The sequence below is a fragment of the Chiloscyllium plagiosum genome, unplaced genomic scaffold (genome assembly GCF_037043375.1).
Source record: "Chiloscyllium plagiosum isolate Xiang-an unplaced genomic scaffold, Cpla_swu_hap1 HiC_scaffold_22, whole genome shotgun sequence".
In the NCBI taxonomy this organism is placed as follows: domain Eukaryota; kingdom Metazoa; phylum Chordata; class Chondrichthyes; order Orectolobiformes; family Hemiscylliidae; genus Chiloscyllium; species Chiloscyllium plagiosum.
Window position 1 is genome coordinate 11725483 of NW_028270160.1, and position 27082 is coordinate 11752564.

Sequence of the window (27082 nt, forward strand, 5' to 3'; positions counted from 1 at the left end):
CAAGTTTCACAACAGTGGCAAAGATCCAGTGAGGGGAGAGAGGGTGAATGTGCGGAGGGGGCAGTGCGCCGAAGGAATGGACTGTGATCTCTCATCACTTCCTCTGATTTCTTTGACAGTGATCAATGCAGTTTGCAGGTCTCGAGATTTTCTCTAAAGGAGTCGACTATTTAAGAACGTCTGACTTATGAAATCTTATACCTACAGTCGTGGTTTGAAATCTTAAAGACCTGGTATGTGATCATTTCCTGTACTCACAAAGAGCTGCTTTCCACTGTCCCACATGGTGTTCCGCCTTGCAAACAAATCGACATATGAACAGACTGCAGAAGGGAACCAAGGTAAAAGCAAGGTGGGGACGGCATGTACATCTCTGTCCTTGGGCCTTCAGGTAGAAAGAGCCCACTCCATGCAGTCTCCAACAACTGGGTACAGGAGCAGCTCATTCATAAGCATCGACAGTGACAGTTAACTCCAGCCACGGCTGACACCCCCATTTCCTTATTCTAGATTAGAGTGGTGCTGGAAAAGCACAGCAGTTCAGGCAGCATCTGAGGGGCAGGAAAATCGACGTTTGGGGCAAAAGCCCTTCATCAGGTATTCCTGAAGAAGGGCTTTTGCCCGAAACGTCGATTTTCCTGCTCCTCGGATGCTGCCTGAACTGCTGTGCTTTTCCAGCACCACTCTAATCTTGACTCTGGTTTCCAGCATCTGCAGTCATTGTTTTTACCCCCATTTCCTTACTGACGCTGAGGGGATAGCTGGGGCTACTACCAGAGTTCGGAGTTGCTCGGGCCAGTGTCACATCGTGTTGTGCTGCCTATAAACAATCGCTTTGCTCTGTGTGAAGAGCAGCCAGATCTCCCTGGTATCATCAGTGGTCTGTCACCACGTTTACAACAGGGAACACTGTTCCAAATGAGTCTTCCAAAGGTGTAAAGCGTTAAGGGACCATCCCGATGAGCTGGATAAACGGGAACCCTCTGCTTACCTGGATTCCAAAGGAGCAGACATTCAGAAGTTTTACACGAATTACTGGGATTCCTGTTCTACATTAGAAGTCTTTCTCCGGCTGTCTGTGAACTTTCAAAGAAAAAAGACAAGGTCACTGGAAAACTGTCAATGCCTGAAGTGGACTAACTGCAGATCCCTCGCATTGTAAAGAAAGCTTCTCATGGTTACACTTCCTGCTGGAGTGTTTCAAGTGCACAACCTTGGGTTCTAACAGCGGAGAGCGCCCACGTTTTAGGATGGTCTACAACTTGGCCATCCACGTGCGTTTCTTTCTCCCCTCCTCCCCAAGGCTGGAAGAAATAGGAACAGGAGGGAGCCTGCTCCACCCATTCAGCAGGATCATGGCTAATCCCACGTTCCTCACGTCCATGTTCCTGCCTTGCCCTTGGAATCCTCCATTCCCAACTGAACAAGGATCTCTCTCTCAACCTTAAATATGCACAAGGACTCTGCCCCCACAGCTCTCTGTGGCAAGGAATTCTGAAGACTGACAACCCTCAGAGATGAAATTCCTCCTCATACCAATCTTAAATTGGCAGTCCTTTATGCCCTCTGGTCCTAGACTGCCCCATGAGGGAAACATCCTCTCAGCATTGACCCTGTTAAGCCTCTTTAGAATCCGATATGTTTCAATGAGATCACCTCTCATTCTAAACTCCAGTGAGTACAGTCCCAAACTGCTTTGCCTTGGTTTATAATAAAATTCATTGATCCCGGGGATCATCCTAATGAACCTTCATTGAACCACCTCCAATGAATTAATTTTTTTTTTCTGAAATAAGGGGAACAAAACTGCGCATGGTCCTCCAATACCTTGTACAATTGCAGTAAAACCCTCCTACTCTTATACTCCAACGCTGCTGAAAGAAGGGCAAACGTTCCTTTAACCTTCCTGATTTCCTGCTGAGCCTAGTGTACTAGCTTTCTGTGTTTTGAGCACAAGTTGCAGCTTTTCTCCATTTAAATGGACTCTCAGAGATGTACAGCACACACCCTTCGGTCCAACGCGTCCATGCTGACCAGATATCCTCGATCAATCTAGTCCCATTTGCCAGCACTTGGCCCGTATCCCTCTAAACCCTTCCTATTCATATACCTATCCAGCTGCCTTTTAAATGCTGTAATTGTACCAGCCTCCACCACATCCTCTGGCAGCTCATTCCATACACGCACGACCCTCTGTGTGAAAAAGTTGCCACTTAGGTCCCTGTCAAATCTTTTCCCAATCACCTTAAATCTATGCCCTCTAGATTTGGACTCCCCAACCCTGGGGGAAAGACCTTGGCTATTCACCCTATCCATGATTTTATAAAACTCTATAAGGGCACCTCTCAGCCTCTCACATTCCAAGGAAAAATAGCCCCAGCCTGTTCAACCTCTCCCTGTAGCTCAAGCCCTCCAACCCTGGCATTGTCCTTGTAAATCTTTTCTGAACCCTTTCAGGTTTCATAACACTTTTCCTACAATACTATTCTCCCTTGCAAATTCAACAACTTCATACTTTCCGACATTGTACTCCATTTGCCAACTTTTTACCCACTTATTCCAGTGTGGGGGACCAACTCAAGTTCAACCCATCACTGGAGGTCCCATTGGCGTATACCTCCAATCTCGAAAGACAAGAAGCCTCTGTGGGTGATCATGATTGAGGGGACACAGTTTCAGAATGGAGGGTCACCCATTTAAAATGCATATAGAACTTTTTTTAAAGAATTCCTACAGTATGGAAACAGGCCCTTCGGACCAACAAGTCCACGCCGACCCTCCAGAGTGACACACCCAAACCCATTCCCCTACATTCCCCCTGGCTATTGCACCTAACCTACACATCCCTGAATACTATGGACAACTTAGCATGGCCAATTCACTCTAACCTGCACATCTTTGGACTTGGGAGGAAACCAACGCAGACACAGGGAGAATGTGCAAACTCAATCGAACCTGGGATTCTGGCACTGTGAGGCAGCAGTGCTAACCACTGAGCCACCGCGCCGCCTCCAAAGATGAAGAGCAATGTCTTCTGTCAGAGGGATTTAGCCTTTGGAAATCTCTTCCCCAAACATCAAGGGAGACTGACTCATTGAATCTATTCAAGAGGAAGTTTAATTTTTGATTAATAAGAAATTTGAGGATGATGGGGGCTGGATGGAAAGTGGAGTTGAAACCATAATCAGATCAGCCAAGGTCTTATTGAACGGTGAAGAAAGGGTCAATGGACCGAATGGCCTACTCTTATACTTATTTCTCATGCTACATTTTAATAGGTGTCCAGGAAACTGTTTCCAGAGGGTCTAAGACAATTTAATTCTGTTGGCGACCCTACCCAAAATCTCAAAGTAGAGAGCCACCTTTGTACTGTCCTGGGCAGTGTCAGCACATTTGATGGGAGGAGGGAGTTGGGAAAGACATGGGAGCATTCCCCACACAGGATGTATCTCCTCTGGAAACAGCCTGGCACTTCCAGCAATTAGAGATCTATGCCGTGAGCAGCCTCAAGGAGATAAACAGTAGTCAGGCATTTAAAACAAGAGGTTAAGAATAAAATGCTTGGAACATTCTTTTTGTTCTTGAGTTAGTCACTTGGTAATGCAGCGATTGGATCATGCTGAGAGGAAACACATGGTGTCGAAGCTTTTTATCTTACATCCATCAGGACAAATGCAAGAATGCCAAATTTCCAAGGGAACAACAATATTTACAACAGGAGAACCTGGCTGCCAACTCACTTCTGGCTGACCCACTTTGGTGTTTGAAATGTGATATTCTTGCACTTGTCCTGAAGATTGTAAGACAAGAAAAGACTTTGGTAACATTTTGTATAAAAACTAAAAATGAATTTTATAAAGCTTAACCAATTGGAGTCAGGAGGTCATGTGATTAGAGAATCCCTACAATGTGGAAGACAGCCATTCGGTCCGTCGAGTCCACACTGACGCTACAAAGGGAATCCCACACAGACATGCCACCCCTACCCTATCCTTGTAGCCCTGCATTTCCCAGGGCTAAGCCACCTAGCCTACACACCCCTGGACACAATGGGTAATTTAGCATGGCCAATCCACCTAACTTGCACATTTTTGGACTGTGGGAGGAAACCCACACAAAACATGCAAACTCCACACAGTTAGTTGCCTGAGGGTAGAATTGAGCCCAGGTTCCTGGTGCTGAGGGGGCAGCAGTGCCAACCACTGAGCCACCATGCCACCCCAATTGAAACTTCAGGGTTGGCAAGTGGCTTCGGAGTTGGCTTTGGACCAGGAGCAAGAGCCACACACTGGACTGAATCCTATTCAGATCCAAAAGCAGCACTGGGTGGGTGGATGCGGAAATCAAGAATGATTGCAGAAAGGGTGGAGATCAGCTCCATCTGAGAGATTAACTTTTCGTTAACGATCATTATTTACATTAAAAACATTTGTAAATACATAGTCATTTCCAGTGTCACATTCCAGGTGAGAGCGTAGTCTCTGAGTCAGCAGGACCGTGTCAACAGCTCACTTGCCTCCAGTTCCTTTTCTTCTCTTAATACCTTTCGGAGAAGGGGGCACATGATGAGCTTGTGATGTTCAAATACAGAAAAGTCTGGTTATTGCAAACGATGCGTCTCTTTCCCGCAGGAAGGGAAAAGGGAAAGGAGCACGGTGTTTGGTGAAAGCCATTCGGCCCGTTGCCCGATGTCAGCCCCTACTGCAGCTGCTTGTGCTGCTCCCAGTGCCACTGCTGCTGCTGCTGCCGCTACTGCACCTGTCCTCATAGATCGCAATCTCAATCTGGAGGGAGGTGAGTTCAGGAAAATGGATCACCATGGGCTGTGGGTGATGGGGGAATGGAGGAAATTGGCTGACAACTTGGGAAGGCCGTGCAGAGCCACTTGGCTTCAGTAGGAAGGCAGAAAGAATTGGGCCCAAGAGCTAGGAAGCCACGCAAAGCTGACTGGCTGAAGGGAAATCGGTAAACACTCGACATAGAAAAAATGCCCTGGGTTCCGAGTTAAAGACCAGAGCACATTAATTGGACAACTCTTCTGAAGCACTGGCACAATGAGACAAACTCAACCAGAATATCACTACAGGGCTGGACGGAGGTGGGTACTGCAGATGCTAGAGATTAGAGTCAGGATTAGAGTGGTGCTGGAAAAGCACAGTAGGTCAGACAGCATCCGAGGAGCAGGAAAATTGGCGTTTCGGGCATTCTTGATGAAGGGCTTTTGCCCGAAACGCGATTTTCCTGCTCCTCGGATGCTGCCTGGACTGTTGTGCTTTTCCAGCACCACTCTAATCTTGACTACAGGGCTAGAGGACATTCAACCGCTCATGTCCTTCCTGGCTCTCCGAGCAATCTAACTTTGTTGCCTTCTTCCAAAAACCCGGCACATTATTTAAACACAAACAACCAAAGCCATCTTGGGTTTCCTTCAGTCTGACTGATAGAAGGAAGGAACCTTTTATATTTCTTTTGAGTCCACAGAGCCTGGAACCCCACTCCACAACATTGAGCACCAGGCCTGGGTTGACACAGCAGCACAATGTTAATGGAGTGCTGCAGTGTCAGAGATGCACGGAACATTGAAGCTGCTGTTTAAACAAGTGCCTTTCAACTTGAGAAACTCCTCTTTCGGTCATTTTGAGAGATGACGCCAACTGTGCATGGTCTTTGAGCCAATTACGTGCTTGCTGAGTCGGCAGGGTCTGCTATACTCACAACTGCATGTGTCATTTGGTAAATGAGAAACATCAGATCAAGGAGACCCAAACCCTCTTTGGTGAGTTCACAACCTCATCCTTTCCTTCCGTAGATTTATTTCATCTCTTTCGAAGAGATCCCCTTCGCACTCGATAACTTTGGTTCAACTCTCTAAACTCAAGTCCCAAGATCCTCCCCCACTGTCCTGAGCACCATCCAACCCACAGTCCTAAAAGTGGTCACCACCCAGCTGTGTGGGATCTTGCTGTGCAATAGCTAGCAGCCTTGTTTCCTACATTGCATCGCTTCAAAACAAGTGCTTTTTAAATGCTTCAGGGTTTGCAAGGGCGCTACGGAAATGCAGGATCTTTTATTTAATCTGTATTAAGATACCTCTGTCCTCTGCCTATAGGTCTTGAGTGAATCCACAAATCACCTACCCTTCAGACCGAAACCTCCCCCCCACTCCGTCAGCTGCCCAGCTGTCTCAAAACCAACATACTCCATCTTGCGTGTCCTTCTCAATTGTTGACTCATTCCCTTTTGACTGAGGCCCAATACTGTTTGGAGGAAGCTGGCTGTTGGGAGAAGGTGATGGCTTAGTGGTATTGCTTCTGGACTATAAATCCAGAGACCCTGTTAATGTTTGGGGGACACTGGTTCAAATCCTGCCAAGGCAAATGGTGGAATTTCAACTCAACAGAGGAAAAAAAAAATTTAGAATTAAGAGCCTAATGATGACCATGAATCCATTGCTGATTGTTGTGGGGTGGAAAGAAGCCCATCTGTTACATTGACGCCCTTTAGGAAGGAAACTGTCATCTTTACCTGGTCTGGCCTACATGTGACTCCAGACCCACAGCAATAAGGTTGACTCTTAACTGCCCTCTGGGTAATTAATGCTGGTCCAGCCAGTGATGCCCTCATCACGTGAATCAATATAAATAAATAAGCTTGTGAACTGGATACCATGTGGTGGATCTCCTCAAAGTCAACTTTTTCCAAAGGAATCCATCCTTGTAATTTAAATCCTGACACTGAATCGAGCTCTGTTCCTCTCCAGGGTTTAACATCTTGCTTGCAGTGTCTAAGTGCTGAAGTGCAAACATAGAACAGTACAGCACAGTAGAGGCCCTGTGGCCCTTGGTGTTGTGTCAGCCTTCTATCCTTCTCTAAGATAAGATCAACCTACATAACCTTCATTTTACTATCATCCACGTGCCTATCCAAGAGTCACTTAAATGTCCCTAATGTCTCCGACTCTACCACCACTGCTGGCAGTGCGGTCCACACACCCACCACTCTCTGTGTAAAGTACCTATCTCTGACATCCCTAAACCTTCCTCCAATCACTGAAAATTATGCCCCTACACAACAGAAATTTCCACCCTGGGAACAAGTCTCTGGCTATCCGCTCTATCTATGCCTCTCAACATCTTGTACACCTTTATCAAGTCACCTCTCATCCTTCTTCACTCCAATGAGAAGGCGATGTGGGTTAGATAGCTTCTGTGAACTGTTAAAGGGAGTGACAGGAATGAATAGGTGCCTTCAGGATTCAGGAACAAGCCACAGTCCTGCGACCAATACAAAGGCAATCTTCACGTGTTGCTTAAATGGGATATTACTTGCACATATTCCGAATGTACAGTACAGGACAGGAGGCCATTCTGCGCAAAGGACCTATGCTGCTGTCTACTGGCCACACGAAGCTCCTCCCACACCATCTCCTCTTCATCTCACCTTAATGAATGTTTCAATCCATTTCTCCCTCATGTACTTAGCCAGTTTCCCCTCAGGTACATCAAAACTATGATTTACAAGTTCCACATTCTCACTAGTCTCTGGGTAAAATAGTTCCTTCTGAATCATGGACTGAGCTTATGCACAACAGTCTGGTATTGACAGTCTATCATTCCAGTTTCCCACCCCCGACAAGTGGAAATATCCTCTTTGCACCTACCCCTTTGGACCCCTTCAACTTCTTATATCTTCAGTCGCCATTCAGGCTTCCCCTCTCCAGGTAAAGAGCTCCAACCTGTTCAGGCTTTCTGATGAGAACACCCTCCAAGTCCTGGTAAGTCTTTGCAAACCTCTATTTGTACCTCCATTAGTGCCAATTCCCTTTAAGAGAATGAAGAGGTTTGAAAAGGCTGGTGTAGCGAAAGTGCTTCCACTTTGTGGAGCGATCCGAAACCAGGGAGGTGAGGGAGTGGTTTCAATGACACACAGACACTGCAGAGGGGTACAGACAGGTTAAGCGAGTGGGTAAAAAACTTGGCAGTGTGGAATATAATGTGGGAGAATGTGAGGTTACGCACTTTGGCAGGAAGAATAGAGGAGTTGAATATTACTTAAGTGGAGAAAGACTGCAGAAGACGGCCACACAGAGGGATTTGGAAATGGGGGTCTGCCAGTTTCCAAGTCCTACAGATAATCAGGAAGACACGTGGAATGTTGGCCTTTATTCCTCAGAGAATGGGCGTATGAAAATAGGGAAGTCTTACTAAAATTATACAAGGCACTCCTGGAGTATAGTGAACAGTTTTAGTCCCTATATCTATGGAAAGATACACTGGCAGTGGAGGCAGTCCAGAGAGCACTCACTACGTTGATCCCAAGTATGGACGGACCACCTCATGAGGGGAAGTGGAGTAGGTTGTGTCTCACTGGTGTTTGGAAGGAGAATGAGTGGAAACCGTATTGAATCGTATTCAGATTCTTCAGGGAATTGACAGGGCAGAAGCAGAAAGATTTTAATCAGCATGGCCTGTGGGGATAAAGTAGAGTTGAGGGTTCAGTAATGATCCCATTGAAAGGTGAAGCAGACTTGATGGGCCGAATAGCATTCTTCTGCCCTTGCATCTTATGGGTCCATAAATTTAAGGCAATAAAGCCAATCAGTAGAGTCATAGAGTCATACAGCGTGGAAACTGAAGTAGTCCCGATTGCCAGCACTTGGCCCATATCCCTCTAAACCCTCCCTATTCACGCTCCTGTCCAAACGTCTTTTAAATGCTGTAATTGTACCAGTCTCCACCACTTACTCTGGCAGTTCATTCCTTCATGCACCAACCTCTGCGTGAAAACGTTGTCCCTCAGGTCCCTTTTAGATCTTTCCCCTCTCACCCTAAACCTATGCCCTCTAGTTTTGGACTCTCCCACCCTTGGGAAAAGACCCTCGTTATCTATACCTCTCATGATTTTATAAACCTCTATAAGATCACCCTTCAGCCTCTGATGCTCTAGGGAAAACAGCCACAGTCTATTCAGCCTCTCCTTGTAGTTCAAACCCTCCAGTCTCAGTAACATACTTGTAAATCTTTATGCACTCTTTCCAGGTTAATAACATCCTTCCAGTAGCATGGTGAGCACAATTACACAGAGTAATGCAAAAGAGGCCTCACCACTGGCGTCTATAGCTTCAATATGACGGCCCAGCTCCTATACTCAATGGTCTGAGCAATGAAAGAAAGAATGCTGAAGACATGCAGAGGAGTTTCTTTCTCCAGAGGATGGTGAGAGTATGGGATATGCTATCAGAGTGATCCAGATGAGTAGCACTGATACATTTAAAGAGAAGCTAGTTAAACACACATGGAGGAAGGTATAGCCAGAACTAGATTAGAGACTCTTAAACTCTGGTGTGGGACCACAGGATCGAGATCTTGGGATCGCAAAGTCTGAAGCAGCAATGGTACACGTGGAGCTCGGACTGAGTTTTGACGGTTGTGAGGTGCTTTTTAAATATCCACTATCGGTAAGGGGATGGTTTATATCGATTGATGCTTCAGCCTCTTACAGACACGGACTGCAGCTTCCTGTCAGGCACTCCCAGCTGTTTTAAAATACTCGCTCAACAACTCTCTCCCTGCTTCCCACTGCCCCTCCCCGACCTCTCTGGGTTACTCTCACAAAAAGTATTCACATGGGGTCACCGCGAGAAAACAGTTTGGATTTAGATGAAATAACATGAAGCGTAAACAGATCTGTTGAAGCCAAATGGCCGGTTTCAGAGCCGCAAGGTTAACACAGTTATCCAGGGCTGCCTGTGCTGAGCATTGCATGTGGAGTTCAACGCTATCCAATTCTGAAATAAACCTGTCAAAGGATACAACACGCAGCCCCCTCTCGATTGGGTCTGTAATCAGCAGTCCTCGGGGGGTATAGATTTTCTCATTTTGTTCCTGAATGTATTTTGAAATCTTCTTTAAAACCTAAAAACAAAAGAACAAAGAAGCAGGTAACTCTAGCAATACGAGCACCATGAAGACAATGCGATATCGGAACAGGAGTAAGCCATTCAGCCCATCTGCTTTTCAATTCAAGGAGATTATTACTGATCTGATTTGGGGATGCTGGTGTTGGACTGGCGTGTACAAAGTTAAAAATCACAGAACACTGAGTTATAGTCCAACAGGTCCAAACACCTGATGAAGGAGCAGTGCTCCGAAAGCTAGTGTTTCAAATTAAACATGTTGGATTATAAAAGCAAATTACTGCGGATGCTGCAATCTGAAACCAAAAGAGAAAATGCTGGAAAATCTCAGCAGGTCTGGCAGCATCTGTAAGGAGAGAAAAGAGCTGACGTTTCGAGTCTAACTGACCCATTGTCAAAGCTGTTGGACTATAACCTGGTGTTGTGTGATTTTTAACTTATTACTGATCTGATCATCCTCAGCTCTGCTTCCCTGCCCTTTGCCCATAATCCTTAGTTTTCCTTACTGATTAAAAGGCAGGCTTGTGAAAACTGTCTGTTTGTCTGTCTGAGTCTTGAAAATTATAACTCCACTGGCAAGTTATTGTATGTATCAAAACTGTGTTTCCTAAGGCATTAACCTTGCCCTCTCGATCATTAATATCAGCACCAGTTCCTCCACTTGCACAGGTTAACAAAGTGATCAGTTAACTGCACTGAGGTGACACTGTGCCAAATTCGGGGTCTGGTCAACTCAAGAGTTTCAGGTCTGCATGGAAGAAATAATCTGAGGTAATACAAGAAAATGCGTGCGGAGTTTCCGAGTACATTTGGAGAGTTACAATGTTGTGGAATGTGCTGCCAGAGAGCCAAGTGGAAGCAAATTCTTTGACAATTTTCAAAAGAGAAATGGAGTAATACTTTAAAAGGCTCAATTTGCAAAATTGTGGGAGAACAGCAGGGGAGTGAATGAACTGGGTAACTCCTTCGAAAGACCAGGAGAGCTGCAATCGCCAAAAGATTTTGGAGTTAAAGCAGGAAGCCTTTAAAAAGTATGGGTAATCACCAGATTGCATTCTTTAGTTTGTTTTAATTCATTCATGGGATTGGTTTGTTGCTAGCATTTGTTGCCCGTCCAAAGACGAGTCTCTCCCCCAATTAGAAACATCCTTCCCTCGTCCACCCTGCAGAGTCCTCTTAGGATTTACTATGCCTCAATGGGATCACTTACTATTCTTCAAAACATCTAAATTCTTCACAGAATCAGGAACTCATGCCAGACAACGACCATAATCAGACAAAAGGGCTTTTTGGGCAAATTACTCAAAGCGTTGGTGCAAGAGTTAGATTTGGAGGAGGAGTGGCCTAAAGAAGAGGGTGTAGTTTGAGGGGGTGAGGGGGATGGGTGGGGGTAATGTGTGGGGAAGAGCGAACAGCCTCAGGATGGAATTCCAGAGTTAAGGACCTGAAGGCAACTTGAGGAAAGGAGAACAGTGGAGTGGGCACGAGACGCCAGTAGTGGAAGAACGGAAGACCCTGTGGTGAGCTGCAGGCCTGGAGGAGGTTGTGGGGACAGCATCAAGCGTGGGGTTATGGAGGAACAGGAACACAAGGAATGGGAATTTTAAATGTAGTGACTGGAACCAAGGCCAGGTGAATCTCACTGACCATAAGATTTTTGATTTGGGCTGTTAACCTGGACCAAGCAGAGAGCCCTGCTGACATATATGAGCCAGAGATTCAGACAGTCTCCTCGGTTCAGACACTGGCTCTGAGATGGCTGGTTACAGCCCATGTACAGGGTGAATGTAAATAAAGGGTGACAGGATACCAGCCTCTGTGCATTTAGAATAGAATCTCTACAATGTGGAAACAGGCCCTTCGGCCCAACAAGTCCACACCAACCCTCTGAAGGGTAACCCACCCAGACCCATTCCCCTACCCTATATTTACCCCTGAGTAATGCACCTAACCTACACATCCCTGAACACTATGGGCAATTTAGCACAGCCAATTCACCTGACCTACACAACTTTGGACTGTGGAAGGAAACTGGAGTACCCGGAGGCAACCCAAGCAGACACGGGGAGAATGTGCAAACTCCGCAAGGACAGTCGCCAGAGGCTGGAATTGAACCAAGTCCCTGGTGCTGTGAGGCAGCAGTGCTAACCACTGAGTCAACATCCTGCCATTTCATTGAACTTGAGACGTTGATTGAGTGAGAGCTAACGCAGCCTGCTGAGAATGGAAACGTCATGTTGAGACTGGCCTAATTGATATCAATGTTCATGTCTCTCACTGGATGAGACAAAGCCTGCAACCTCACCAGACTGATCCCTGGGATGTCAAGGCCTACATGTGAAGAGGGACTGGTTTGGCTAGGACCATATTCACTGGAGTTGAGAAGAATGGGACGAGGGGTAGAATCTCACAAACCTATATAATTCTAACAGAACTAGCAGGAAGGCAGGAAGGATGTTCCCAATGTCCAGGGAGTACAGAACCAGGGGTCACAGTCGAAGGATATGGGGTAGGCTATTTAGGACTGAGATGAGGAGAAATTTCCTCACTCAGATGGTGGTGAGCCTGGGGAATTCTCTATCACAGAAAGTAACTGAAGCAAAACATTGTGTTTTTAAGAGGGAATTGGATATAGTTCTTGGAGTTAAAGGTATCAAACAGTATGGGGAGAAAATGTGTTCAGTGGACTGAGTTGGATAGATCAGCCTTGATCATATTGAATGGTGGAGCAGGCTTGAAGGGCCGAATGGCCTACTCCTGCTCCTATTTTCTTTCTTTATAAATCAAACATCCTTTGCTCACTGTTGCAAGATCCCAGTCCAAGTGTTGCTCCATATCCTATTGAGAATTCATAGAATCCCTACAGTGCAGAAACAGGCTATCAAGTCCACACTGACCCCCAAAAAGCATCCCATCCAGACTCACACCTGTGACCCTGCATTTCCCATGGTCAATTCACCTAACCTGCACAGTCTTAGGAAACCAGAGCACCCAGGGAACCCATAAAGCTGCTCTAAGCTGGAATCGAACCAGGATCCCCAGCACTGTAAGGTAGCAGTGCTTGATGCCAAGCCATCAGTCCCAATTCACTGTCACTGAAGCTGCAGAATTGCTGCCTGAAGACACCATCCCTCCTGGATTATGAGGACAGATCCCAAAGGAGCATTTATCACTCAGCAATGAATGCTGCAGAAGGACAGGTTGATAGAGTGACATGAAACAGAGTGCGGGGAGCTTGTTTTGGAATGCAGATACTAGCATAGATCAGGTGGGCTAAATGGCCTGTTTGCTCAGTAAATTCAAAGTAAGCACCTAACCAGTTCCTCCTCCCGGCTTTTAAAAGTCCAATCACCATTCGTGAAAAAAAAATCTAACTGTTCTTAAATTTCGGCAGTACAATGCGTCAATTATATTTAACATCTGAGAAACAAAATCAAATCTCGGCTCCCCTCTAATTTTTCACCCTCTTAGCCAAGCTCTTCCCGATGAATCTATATCACATTTGGCTTCATCCTGGAATTAAAAATGTACTTTTCAAAACAGAGGGAATAAATGAGAAAGCAGGTTCACATGTAGATTGTATTGCTGTCAACAATGGCAGTCTGTTTCTTGTTAGAAAGCTGAAACACCGCAAAGGAGATCAAATGGGCTACTTTATACCCACTACCATGGTCTCTTGGTGCCCAGGGTAGGGCACACTTTGCCAACATGCCTTCTCCGGTAACCCCTCATTAAAGTAAATGAAACAGCTCCAAGGATATAATCACTAAGGAGCCACTCAACTATGACCACTAGCTAGCACAAGTCTTTCTCAAATGTTTGGCTTCTCGCATTAGCGAAACCCATTCGATCAGAACTCGCCATCTCCAGTGGCCAGGCATAAAGAATTCTGGTGACACGGCCAGACTGCAAGATATAGTTGTAGATGCAACTGGGCATCAAGCATCCAGTACCTGCGCTCCTCTCTGTCACACACCAAGTCTCAAAAACAGTGTGCAGAGACCTTGTAAGAACTCTGCAAGCAGAAAGGAAGCTACAAGGGTGAGTGGGTAAGGGCAACGGCAGAAATCCACCTTCAGCCGACGTACCAACCACATCGGAGCATACCAATTACAAGCAGGAGTAGACCACTCTGCCCCTCCAGTTTGCTCTGCCATTCTGTTAGATCATGGCTGATCTGATTACTCTATATTCCCGCCTACTTCTGATAACCTTTCACCCTTTGCTGAAGCAAGAATCCATCTACCTCTGCCTTCAAAATATTCATGAGGTGTTGGACTGGGGTGGACAATGTTAAAAATCACACTACACCAAGTTATAATCCAACAGGTTTATTTGAAAGCTCCTTCGTCAGGTAGCAGTGTTCCCAAAGCTTATACTTCCAAAATATTCAAAACCTCTACTTCCACCATGTTTGTGGGGAAGGTAGGGTCAAAAACTGATGAGAAAGAAAATTCCCCATATCTTAAAAATACGGGGTAGACCATTTAGGACAGAGATGAGGAGAAACTTCTTCACCCAGAGAGTGGTGGCTGTGTGGAATGCTCTGCCCCAGAGGGCAGTGGAGGCCCAGTCTCTGGATTCATTTAAGAAGGAGTTGGATAGAGCTCTCAAAGATAGTGGAATCAAGGGTTATGGAGATAAGGCAGGAACAGGATACTGATTAGGAATGATCAGCCATGATTATATTGAATGGAGGTGCAGGCTCAAAGGGCTGAATGGCCTACTCCTGCACCTATTGTCTATTGTCTATCTTTGTTTTAAATGGGTGACCTTTGTTTTGAAACAGTGAACTGGAGTTTTAGATTCACTCACAAGAGGAAACATCCTCTCCACATCCACATTTTGTGAAAGAAACTGCTTTTATAGAATGGCGACCTTTAGTCCCAGCATGCAAAGGGGCAACGAAACCTCTCTATCTTAGGCATTGAATGTTTCATGTGCATTGGCTGCAATGCCAGGGGTACAGATGTTTCTCCACAGCTCTGGACACTGGGTAAAGAACTCCCCCATTTTACTGAAAATGTTTACAGGACATACAACGAGTATTTTAAACATGAGGAAACCGGAAAGACAAAGGTGGCTACTATCTGTATCTAAGGTGTCTTCAATGGACTAGCATTGGATTTATGCTGGTTCAGACCTTCTAGAATCGACATTAATTTTTCAGACTGTTAGTCTGACTGACCTATATCTTGCTTAGAGAGATAGTATTCCCATTGTTTGTCAGAGGAGTATATTGAGTATCATTTATTAAGTACAGGAGTTGGGAGGTCATGTTGCTACTGTACATGACGTCGGGGAGGTCACTTTTGTAGTACTGCATATAATTCTGGTTGCGCTTCTATAGGACAGCTGTTGTTAAACTTGAGAGAGTGCAGAAAAGATTTACAAGGATGTTGCTGGGACGGAAGGGTTTGAACTATAGGGAGAGGCTGAATAGGCTGGGGCTGTTTTCCCTGGAGCACCGGAAGCTGAGGGGTGACCTTATATAAGCTTATAAAATCACGAGGGGCATGGATAGGATGAATAGTTAAAGTATTTTTCCTAGATTGGGGAGTTCAAGACTAGAGGACACAGATTTAGATTAGATTCCCTACAGTGTGGAAACAGGCCCTTCGGCCAAACATGTTCACACCGACCCTCCGAACAGTAAACCACCCAGACCTATTTCTCTCTGACTAGTGCACCTAACACTGTAAAAACAATGACTGCAGATGCTGGAAACCAGATTTTGGATTAGTGGTGCTGGAAGAGCACAGCGGTTCAGGCAGCATCCGAGGAGCAGCAAAATCGACGTTTCGGGCAAAAGCCCTTGTGGGCAATTTACCTAACCTGCACATCTTTGGACTGTAGGAGGAAACCAGAGCACCCGGTGGAAACCCATGCAGACATGGGGAGAATGTGCAAACTCCACACAGTCATCCAAAGCTGGAATCGAGCCTGGGTCCCTAGCAACGCGAGGCTACAGTGCTAACCATTGAGCCATCATGCCACCCTTGTTTAGCGCGAGGGGAAAGATTTAAAAAGGACCTGATGGATAACATTTTCATGCAGAGGGTGGTGCGTATCTGGAACGAGCTGCCAGAGGAGATGGTGGAGACGGGTATAATTACAATATTTAATAGGCATCTAGATGGGTGCATGAACAGGAAGGGTTTAGAGGGATATGGGCCAAATGCTGGCAAGTAAGCCTAGGTCAGATCGGGACGTCTTGTCGGTGCGGATGACTGGACTGAAGGGTCAGTTTCCATGTTGTGCCTCTATGACATTATATAGATAAGTGGCAAAGATCCATCAAAAGGAATATTATGTAAGAAAGTGTGAAGTTGCTCAATTTGGCAGGAATTAAAAAGAAGCACATTATTGAAACAGTGAGAGACAGCAAAGCTCTGAGATGCAGGGGAATCTGGGTGGCCTCGTGCATGAACCATAAAAGTTAGTGTACAGGTGTGGCAAGTATTCAGAAAATGAATAGAATGCCAAATCATGTCAAATTGACGATATTCCCCTTTATTAGAACTCAGCAACCACTAATCAATATTTGAGATGAACGTCCAACAGAGGAGACCGAACTGGATAGAAAGAAAGCTGTGTTAAAGAGCTGAAAGGTCATCAGCTAAACCAAAGCAAGTTCGACGCACTGATTTCACAAGTTTACCTGCTCAGCTGCAAAACCTGTGTAAAACATATTGACGTTTCTCGCAGTTCCTACGATACCTTTTCATAACGGGTCTCCATACAGATGAAGATGATGTAGGCTGTAATACAAGCCAGGCAGCCTTCAAAGTAGGATGTCCCACCGATTTTCTCTGCTTCAGCATAGTAGTTGTTCAAGGTCTTCACTGTGTCTTCAAAGTAGTGTCTTTCAACCTGAAATATCAACAAAGACAGATAGTTGTAGGGGGGAAGCTCAATAACTCATGATCCATTCTCTCCTTAGGCAAATGTCAGCCACACAGAAAATACGGGATCTACTCCCAGTGAGGATCCATGAGGACCACGTGCCTCGGACCTTACTGTCTGATTTCCCCTCTCATGGTCTGACCTGCTGTGGAACCTACTGCCAGGAAGATTAGGTCCGAGTGGAACTGGCATAAAACAAGCAAAGCACAACCCCCCCCCCACCACCCCTGCACAAATAGCTGCTCTTTAGCAACTCTATCTGATTCTTTAACCATCAACGACATCAACCCATCCAAGGAGGGCAGGCTACAACATAAAAACCAGAGGAGTTCTGCCACTCACAACAAGAGAACAAGTGCAGAGCTTTGTCTAAGACTGTATTTAATGTTGAAAAAAGACAGTGTCAAAGATACTTAATCTCTTACACCCATCAGGACAAATGCAAGAATGTTAAATCTCAAAGGGAACAACAATTTATACTGGATTGGAAAAGGATGCTAAGTGGTTGTCCATGCAATGCTGATTGGTGGAGATATTGCCATGGAGAATATACCAGGAAACTGCTGCTTCTCAATACTTTTGTTTAATTCAAAAACAACATAATAACTGGACAGTTTCTTTTGTCTGTTGAGGAGAGGTCCCTGTGTATAAATACATATAGCTCCCCATATCTGTGCCTCAGAATTGATTTTAAATTCACTGAGGGAATTTATTGCCCACAGTGAGAAGTTGGCCACTTCCCTGAATACAGTGGAATGGTTTGTCGGGCTGTTTCACAGAGCAGTTAAGAGGCAGCCACATTGCTGGGGACTGGAGTCACTTAAGGATTAGACTAAGGAGAGCACATGACCTGTCCCACTGGCCAATAGCAAACACAAATGGGACTTTCCGACAGTCCAGTGTTTCCACAGCCGCCGTTACTGGTTCTGGCTTTTTATTCCAGGTTTATTTAGAAAACTGAAATGAAATTCCCTCATCAGATTTGAACCCAATGCACAGACAGCACGAGTACATAAAGGGCCAGAAGATGTAGGAGCAGAAGTAAGTCATTCAGCCCATTGAATCTGCTCTGCCATTCAATGAGATCTTGCCGATCTGATGATCCTCAACTCCACTCTCCTGTCTTTTCCCCATAACCTTGTGAGTCTCTTACTGATTAAAAATTTGCCCCTCTCAGCCTAACAACCCAATCTCAACAGCCCTCTACAGTAAAGAATTCCACAAATTCATTACCGTCAGAGAAGAAAATCCCTTTTAACTTGGCCTTAAGTGGGTGACCCTTTATGTGAGACGATGCCCTCTGGTTCCAGACTCTCACAAGGGGAAACAACCTTTCCACACCTACAAGTCCCCTAAGAGTCTTGTCTGTTTCAATAAGGTCGCTTCTTGTTCTTCTAAATGCCAATGAGTACAGGCCCAACCAATCAGCCTCTCCCTGTAAGACAGTTCATACCCAGGATCAGTCTAGTGAACCTTCTCTGGACAATCTCCAGTCGTTCCTCAGATATGTGGATCAAAAGTCATCACAGTATTCTAGCTGTGGTCTGACTAGCACAGAGTATAGTTTTAGCAGGACTTCATATCTTTACAGATTAGAGTGGTGCTGGAAAAGCACAGCAGTTCAGGCAGCATCCGAGGAGCAGGAAAATCGACATTTCGGGCAAAAGGCCTTCATCAGGAATTGAACTGCTGTGCTTTTCCAGCACCACTCTAATCCAGAATCTGGCTTCCAGCATCTGCAGTCATTGTTTTTACATTCCGTATCTTTACACTTCAAGTCCCTGTGAAATAATCGGCAACAGTCTATTAGCTTTTCCTATTTCCCACTGAATGTGGACACTCTTTCTCAAGAGCAATTAGGGAAGGGTAATAAACACTGGCCCAGTCAGCAAAGCTCACAGCCCATAAATTAATCTGAAAAATCATCAAAGCCTCTATATATCTTCCGGACTAACATTCAGAGTCATACAGCAGGGAATCAGACCCTTTGGTCAAACATGCCACTCAATGACATCAGGCTGATCCTGATCATCCTCAATTCCACTCTCCTGTATTTTTCCCATACGTTCCCCAACCAAGTTTCCAAAATGAAACTAGTCCCATTTGCCTGCCTTTGGCCTATATCCATGCTATGTCAGAAGTTTCTCCTTACCCACAGCCCCGACTATTCCTAATTATCAAAACCTATGTCTTCTGGCTATCAATCGCCTGCTAACTGAAAGAATGTCTCCTCACATAGCTTATCAAAATCCCTCATCACTTCAAACTCCTCTTTTGAATAATCCCATATCCTTTCATAATTTCAGCATCTTTCATCAAAGAAAACATCTATCAATTTTGTTCTGTGCCCAAATTATTGTTTGTGATTTTAAATTCTAATAGTAACATTGCGACTGCACTTCTTTGAGTCTATGTTTGTGGCCATCAGATTCAGATTGCTTGGAAAAATAAGAATTGGCAGGACATGAGACCTATTTAGCTCATTCCACTGTGCCATGGTAATGCAGAGGTTGTGTTATTGGATTAATAACCCACTCTTCAATTTCAGAGTCTTTCAGCCGCAGTTCAGAAAGGAAAGCCAGCCACGATTCCTGCCTCCTATCGAGAGTATTTAAAACAAAAACAAACTGAAACAAATTATCTGTTCAGCATGTCTAACATGTTTGTAACAGCGCAATTCTCCAACTTTATAATACAGCTTGGGAGTAATGAGCAAAGTGGATTTTAAAAGCTTCTCCCTTTAGGCTTGTGCCAAACTTTGTGGGGAGTATCACAGGATGGAATCAGTGGCAACCGGATGTGAAATTTTCGACGCCAACTCAAACATCGAGGCAAATTAGTGACCAAAGTGATGATTAAACAGAGGTCTGTCAGAGCAGCATTTGGCAGTAAAACCAAGGACCTCCAAGCCTTTGAAGTTTATGATCACAGCAAGGGATCCATTAGCTCCTCTGGGACTGAGAAAGATGTAACGAGTTAGTAGGGTTTTGCGAATTACTTTCAGGCTGATTAATTCGGACTGGATGTACAATGCTTTCAATCCTGGATTCAGGCAGTCATTGCTGTCTGCATCATCATACAATACAGGAGGGTCATCAATGAAGGAGCTCACCCCTTCAGAGGCACAGCAGTCACCACAGGGTCAACTCAAGTTGCACAATTTCAAAGTTGGAAGGTGCAAAGTCAATAGGACAGCTCCCGAAATGAGCTGTGTGCAAGGTCATGAGGGAAACAGAAAGTGTGAGCCAGTGTGGTCTATGGTGGGGCAGGGGCGAGTGGGGTAATTGGATGGACCAGGATGTCTATTTGGCTTAGTTAAGAGATGATTTCTTAGCAGGGTTGGAGTGGCACAACTCTCTAATCCAGTTCCCTGGCCAGAGGATTCCAAAGATCCCATGAGCTAAACACCATTGGACGTGGAATGCGTAGGTCAGTCGCTGTAGGCCATAGGAGTTGGGGGGTGGAGTGGGTATGGTGTGTTTAGAGGGTGATGCATTGAGGTCTGGACCTTGCCGCACTTACTAGGTTATATGGTTACAAACCCTCCCGGTTTCCCACTCTCCACATCACAGGGAGTGGAAAGTAATGGGGGCTAGACACAGAACCCACTCTCTCATACTATCCCATCATATCTTTTCTATCTCTATCTACTATATCAAATTATCTTATTATCCCACACCCCTCAATCAGATCATTGCTTAACCTTTAACGATTTTCCACCCCTCTCCCCCCAACACTAATGCGGACCAAGGGACAGGGGCCAATTTTACCTACATTCCTACAGCAATGACTAATTACCCAAGCAGAGGCCAAGAATTAGAGGGCCAATTATAGGGATTCTCGAACAGAACTGAATCAGTGTTCAGACATAGTTTTTTCACAACTCATTCACAGGACATGGACACTGCTGACTCGACCAGCATGTATTGCCCATCCCTAATTGCCCTGAAGGCAGTTAAGAGTCAACCACATTGCTGTGGGTCTGGAGTCCCATGTCGGCCAAACCAGGGCAGGATGGCAGTTTCCTTCCCTAAAGGACATCAATGAACCAGATGGGTATTTCTCCTGACAACTAATTCATCGCTATCATCAGACTCTTAAATCCAAGTACTTATTGAATTCAAATTCCACCATGTGCTGTGGCCAGGATATGACCCCCAGAACATTACCTTGGTTTCTGGATGAACAGAACCACTAGGTCATCACCTCCTTTGGGACCACATTTGTGATGTAGGATGGAGGCACCACTCACTGGACCAGCATGTATCTCCTACCCAGTTGCTCTTGGATACAACAGTATGGCTTGTTAGCCCATTCAAGAGGCCAGTTAACAATCAAACATATTGCTGTGGATTTGGTGTCACATGTCAGCCAGACCAGGCAAGAGCACATTTCCTTCCTGAAACGAACCAGATGCGTTTGTTTTGATGATCAACACTGTGCTCATGGTCATCTGTTATTTTCAGATTTTTCTTTATTGCATTCAAGTTTCACCATGTGCCTCGGTGGAATTCAAACCGCGTCAGCAGGACATTGTCGTGCTCTGAGTGACTAGTCTACCAACAATATGCTCACTTTTTTTGTTCTGCCTGGGTAGCCAGTCTGTCTCTGCTCAACATGACCCAGTTCTCTGTGCTGAAATGGAACACAAGTGTTGTTGTTCTGAAGGTTTCAGAGAAGTATCAAGATGTAAAAGGAACTTTTCTCTGCCAGCCATCAACACATTCACAACTACAATGCGAGCTACTATCCTTTTGCGATTCCCAATGGACCAATCATTAATTTGTTTTTATCAGTGAACATCCCTTATGATGGAGGGAAGGTCATTGATGAAGCAGCTGAAGATGGTTGGGCCAAGGACACTTCCCTGAGAGACTCCTGCAGAGATGTTCTGGAGCTGAAAAGACTAACCTCCAACAACCATCTTCCTCTGTACCAGGTATGACTCCAACTGCTGGAGAGATTGTTCCCTGATATCCATTGATTCCAGTTTTGCCAGGGGTCCTTGAACCACACTCAATCAAATACAGCCTTGATTTCAAGGGCCATCACTCTCCCCTCATCTCTGCAATTCAGCTCTTTTGTCCATGTTTAAACCAAGGCTGTAGTGAGGTCAGGAGCTGAGTGGCCCTGGCGGGACCCAAACTGGACACACTGAGTAGGTTAATGCTGATAAACTAGGGTGCTGCTTGATAGCAATGTTGATGACACCTTCTATCAGTTTACTGATGATCGAGAGTAGACCTGGTAACTGGCTGGGTTGGGCTTGGCCTACATTGTGTGTATTGGACATTGTGGAAAACTGCTCCTCTATGTCAGGTGGATGCCAGTGTTGTAACAGTACTGGAACAACCTTGGCTAAGGGAGCAAAAAGCTCTGGAACACAAGTCCTCAGTCCTGTTTCCAGAATGCTGTCAGGGCCCATCGCCTTTTCAGTATCCAATGCCTCCAATTATTTCTGGATGGCACATGGAATTAATCAAATTGGCCGAAAACTGACATCTGTGATGCTGGGGTGTACTGGAGAAGGCCAAGTTGGAGGCCTCTGCAAATGGGGAACTGAAAACATTAACCTACCCGACTCTCCAACTCTGGCGGAAACTTGGTTTGAAACTGGCACAGGATGCCATCTGTGTAATCTCTCTGGATGAAGACTTTTGTTGCCAACGAGGCACTCTGCCGTAACTCCTGAAGATTGTGAACCTGGAGGGGAGGGAAGCAAATCGGACCGTGAAGATATTGCAGGGCTCCAGGGCCAAATCCACAGATGGAGGCTCATTGGTAAATTACACAAGAGTTCCTGGTGTAGTATTAAAAGATTAAATTGTGCTACCTCTCTGGACATTAATGTAATATTAAAGGGTTAAAATGTACTGGCTTTCTCCAGATGCTGAACATTCTGGAAGTGGGTGGGGATGACAGCCAGGCAGGAATGCGGATGACTCCCACTCCATTTAGACAGTCATTTGCTACCACTCCCCTACTGTTATCTAATTAAACTCTCATTCAGTCCCTTCCATTCAGAAATACTTTCATGGCCAATCAGGTTTGTTTGCGTGATCATCCCCGATACTGAAGCATATTATACCTGCATTGTCTGGGGAAGTAGCGGAGCCAGACTTCGTTTGCAGGGCTGCCCCAAAGCTAGGACATATCACACCTACATTGTCTTGGGGAATCACTGAGTCATGAAATCGTTTGCATAATGATCCCCTGGATTAGGGCATTTGCATTTTCATTATCTCCGAGGATGACCTCATCCTACCATTGTACCTGAGGTAACATGTGGTTATGGGGGTGGGGGGGTGCGAGAGTGGCCGGAGTATCTGTGAGCATTACCAGCTGACCTGTATAAAGGGGATGTGTTTCCTTTATTCGGGACCTCATTTTGACTTGACTGGCAAAGAGTCTCAAAGGGGTCACCTAGCTTGTACAGGCTTTAATAAACTTTGACTGTTTGCAGAAGTTGGTGTGTGTGAATTGCATCTCGTGTGTGAAACCTCAGGAAAAGAACCTAACACTAGTACCAACTGAGACACAGTTGGCACATATTTGTAAGATCAAAGGCCTTGCAAAAGATCAACCTCTGCCCTAACCCGTTGAACCTGTGTTTTTTTAAAATCTATATATAAACCTGTTCAGAGACACAATTCTGGAGCAGGCAGGACTTCAACCCAGGCCTCCTGTCTCAGAGGTAGGGATACTACCACAGCACCAAAAGCATTCTCATTGAACCTGTTTGTTTACCTAAAGATAAATAGAATCTCAGCCTTGCTTTTGTTTTATCCCTGTCAGCTCTTCCAAATTCCCCCAACAGCAGATGGCATTACCTTTTGGAACAAATACTCAGCCACATCTGCAGAGAGAGGAGCCGGGCCTACTTTCAGGTCAGTGAGTTAACATCACATGCCCTTCCTTTCTCTCTCCACTGGTTACTGTCTGACCTAATGAGTATTCCCACAATTTTTATGCTTATTTCCAGCATTGGCTGTATTTCGCCCTTCCGTTTCTTTTTGAAAGGTTTGAAGGAAGGGCAAGCAAGAGAGAGAGGGGGGAGGGGGAGACAGAGAGAGACAGAGACAGAGGGAGAGAAAGAGGGAGAGAGAGAGAGAGAGAGAGACAGAGACAGGGTGAGAGAGGGAGGAGAGAGACAGAGAGAGACAGACAGAAAGGGAGAGACAGACAGAAAGGGAGAGACAGACAGAAAGAGATGGGGGGGGGGGAAGAGAGAGAGACAGACAGAAAGAGTGAGAGGGAGAGAGGAGAGAGAGAAAAGGCGATAGGAGTTGGGACATTATGTTGAGGTTGTACAGGTCATTGGTGAGGCCTCTTCTGGAATACTGTGTCTAGTTCTGCTTGCCCAGCTATAGGAAGGATATTATTAAGCTGAAGAGGGTTTGGAAGAGATTTACCAGCATGTGGCCAGGTATGGAAGGTTTGAGTTATAAAGAAAGGCTGGATATAGAACATAGAACATAGACATAGAACAATACAGCACAGAACAGGCCCTTCGGCCCACGATGTTGTGCCGAACATTTGTCCTAGCTTAAGCACCTATCCATGTACCTATCCAATTGCCGCTTAAAGGTCACTCATGATTCTGACTCTGCCACTCCCACAGGCAGCGCATTCCATGCCCCCACCACTCTCTGGGTAAAGAACCTACCCCTGACATCACCCCTATACCTTCCACCCTTCACCTTAAATTTATGTCCCCTTGTAACACTCTGTTGTACCCGGGGAAAAAGTCTCTGACTGTCTAATCTATCTATTCCCCTGATCATCTTATAAACCTCTATCAAGTCACCCCTCATCCTTCGCCGTTCCAATGAGAAAAGGCCTAGCACTCTCAACCTATCCTCGTACGACCTATTCTCCATTCCAGACAACATCCTGGTAAATCTCCTCTGCACCCTCTCCAAAGCTTCCACATCTTTCCTAAAGTGAGGCAACCAGAACTGCACACAGTACTCCAACTGTGGCCTTACCAATGTCCTGTACAGTTGCAACATCATCTCACGACTCTTGAATTCAATCCCTCTGCTAATGAACGCTAATACACCACAGGCCTTCTTACAAGCTCCATCCACCTGAGTGGCAACTTTCAAAGAGCTATGAACATAGACCCCAAGATCCCTCTGCCCCTCCACCTTACTAAGAACCCTATCGTTAACCCTGTATTCCGGATTCTTATTTGTCCTTCCAAAATGGACAACCTCACAATTTACAGGGTTGAACTCCATCTGCCACTCCTCAGCCCGGCTCTGCATCATATCTAAGTCCCTTTGCAGCTGACAACAGCCCTCCTCACTATCCACAACTCCACCAATCTTCGTATCGTCTGCAAATTTACTGACCCACCCTTCGACTCCCTCTTCCAAGTCATTAATAAAAATTACAAACAGCAGAGGACCCAGAACTGATCCCTGCGGAACTCCACTTGTAACTGGGCTCCAGGCTGAATGTTTAACATCTACCACCACTATCTGACTTCGACCGGTTAGCCAGTTCTCTATCCAACTGGCCAAATTTCCCACTGTCCCATGCCTCCTGACTTTCTGCATAAGCCTACCATGGGGAACCTTATCAAATGCCTTACTAAAATCCATGTACACTACATCCACTGCTCTACCCTCATCCACATGCTTGGTCACCTCCTCAAAGAATTCAATAAGACTTGTAAGGCAAGACCTACCCCTCACAAATCCGTGCTGGCTGTCCCTAATCAAGCAGTGTGTTTCCAGATACTCATAAATCCCATCCCTCAGTACCCTTTCACCGAAGTAAGACTAACTGGCTTGTAATTCCCGGGGTTATCCCTATTCCCTTTTTTGAATAGGGGCACAACATTCGCCACACTCCAGTCCCTTGGTACCACCCCCGTTGACAGTGAAGACGAAAAGATAATTGTCAACGGCTCTGCAATTTCCTCTCTTGCTTCCCACATAATCCTAGGATATATCCCGTCAGGCCCGGGGGACTTGTCTATCCTCAAGTTTTTCAAAATGCCCAACACATCTTCCTTCCTAACAAGTATCTCCTCTAGCTTACCAGTCCGTTTCATACTCTCCTCTTCAACAATACGGTCCCTCTCATTTGTAAATACTGAAGTACTCATTCAAGACTTCTCCTATCTCTTCCGACTCAATACACAGTCTCCCACTACTGTCCTTGATCGGACCTACTCTCGTTCTCGTCATTCTCATGTTTCTCACATATGCATAAAAGGCCTTGGGGTTATCCTTGATCCTACCCGCCAAAGATTTTTCATGCCCTCTCTTAGCTCTCCTAATCCCTTTCTTCAGCTCCCTCCTGGCTATCCTGTATCCCTCCAACGCTCTGTCGGAACCTTGTTTCCTCAGCCTTATGTAAGTCTCCTTCTTCCTCTTTACTAGACATTCAACCTCCGTTGTCAACCAAGGTTCCCACACACGACCATCTCTTTCCTGCCTGACAGGTACATACATATCAAGGACACGTCATATCTGTTCCTTGAAAAAGTTCCACATTTCAATGACATCCTTCCCTGACAGCCTATGCTCCCAACTTATGCTCCTCAGATCCTGTCTTGCAGCATCGTATTTACCCTTCCCCCAATTGTCAAACCTACCCTGTTGCACGCACCTACCTCTCTCCATAACCAAGGTGAAAGTCACAGAATTGTGGTCACCATCACCAAAATGTTCACCCACTAACAAGCCCATCACTTGTCCTGGTTCGTTACCAAGTACCAAATCCAATATGGCCTCCCCTCTGGTCGGACAATCTACATACTGAGTTAGAAAAGCTTCCTGGACACACTGCACAAACACCACCCCGTCCAATCTACTTGATCTAAAGAGCTTCCAATCAATATTTGGGAAGTTGAAATCGCCCATGACTACTACCCTGTGGCTTCTGCACCTTTCCAAAATCTGTTTCCCAATCTGTTTCTCCACATCTCTGCTGCTATTGGGGGGCCTATAGTAAACACCCAACAAGGTGACTGCTCCTTTCCTATTTCTGACTTCAGCCCATACTACCTCCAAAGGCAGATCCCCCTCGAACTGCCTTTCTGCAGCTGTTATACCATTTCTAATTAGCAACGCCACACCCCCTCCTTTTTTACCACCCTCCCTAAACTTACTGAAACATCTGTAACCAGGAACCTCCAACAAACATTCCTGTCCCTCTTCTATCCACATTTCCGTGATGGCTACAACATCGTAGTCCCAGGTACCGATCCACACCTTAAGTTCACCCACCTTATTTCTGATGCTC

General features: G+C 45.6%; 1 protein-coding gene across 2 annotated transcripts in view; it reads right to left on the reverse strand.

Annotated features, from left to right (window-relative positions):
• Positions 1-664: 664 nt before the first annotated feature.
• Positions 665-27082, reverse strand: part of LOC122561312 (golgin subfamily A member 7B-like) — a 33821-nt gene continuing 7403 nt past the window's right edge. For both annotated transcript variants that reach the window (XM_043712996.2, XM_087998751.1), the window contains exons 2-5: positions 22400-22525; positions 16637-16789; positions 9813-9914; positions 665-4784 (exon numbers count right to left, since the gene is read on the reverse strand). In XM_043712996.2, the coding sequence (XP_043568931.1) occupies positions 4692-4784; positions 9813-9914; positions 16637-16789; positions 22400-22525 (474 nt within the window). In that variant the 3' untranslated portion in view covers positions 665-4691. The remainder of the gene's footprint in view (positions 4785-9812; positions 9915-16636; positions 16790-22399; positions 22526-27082) is intronic.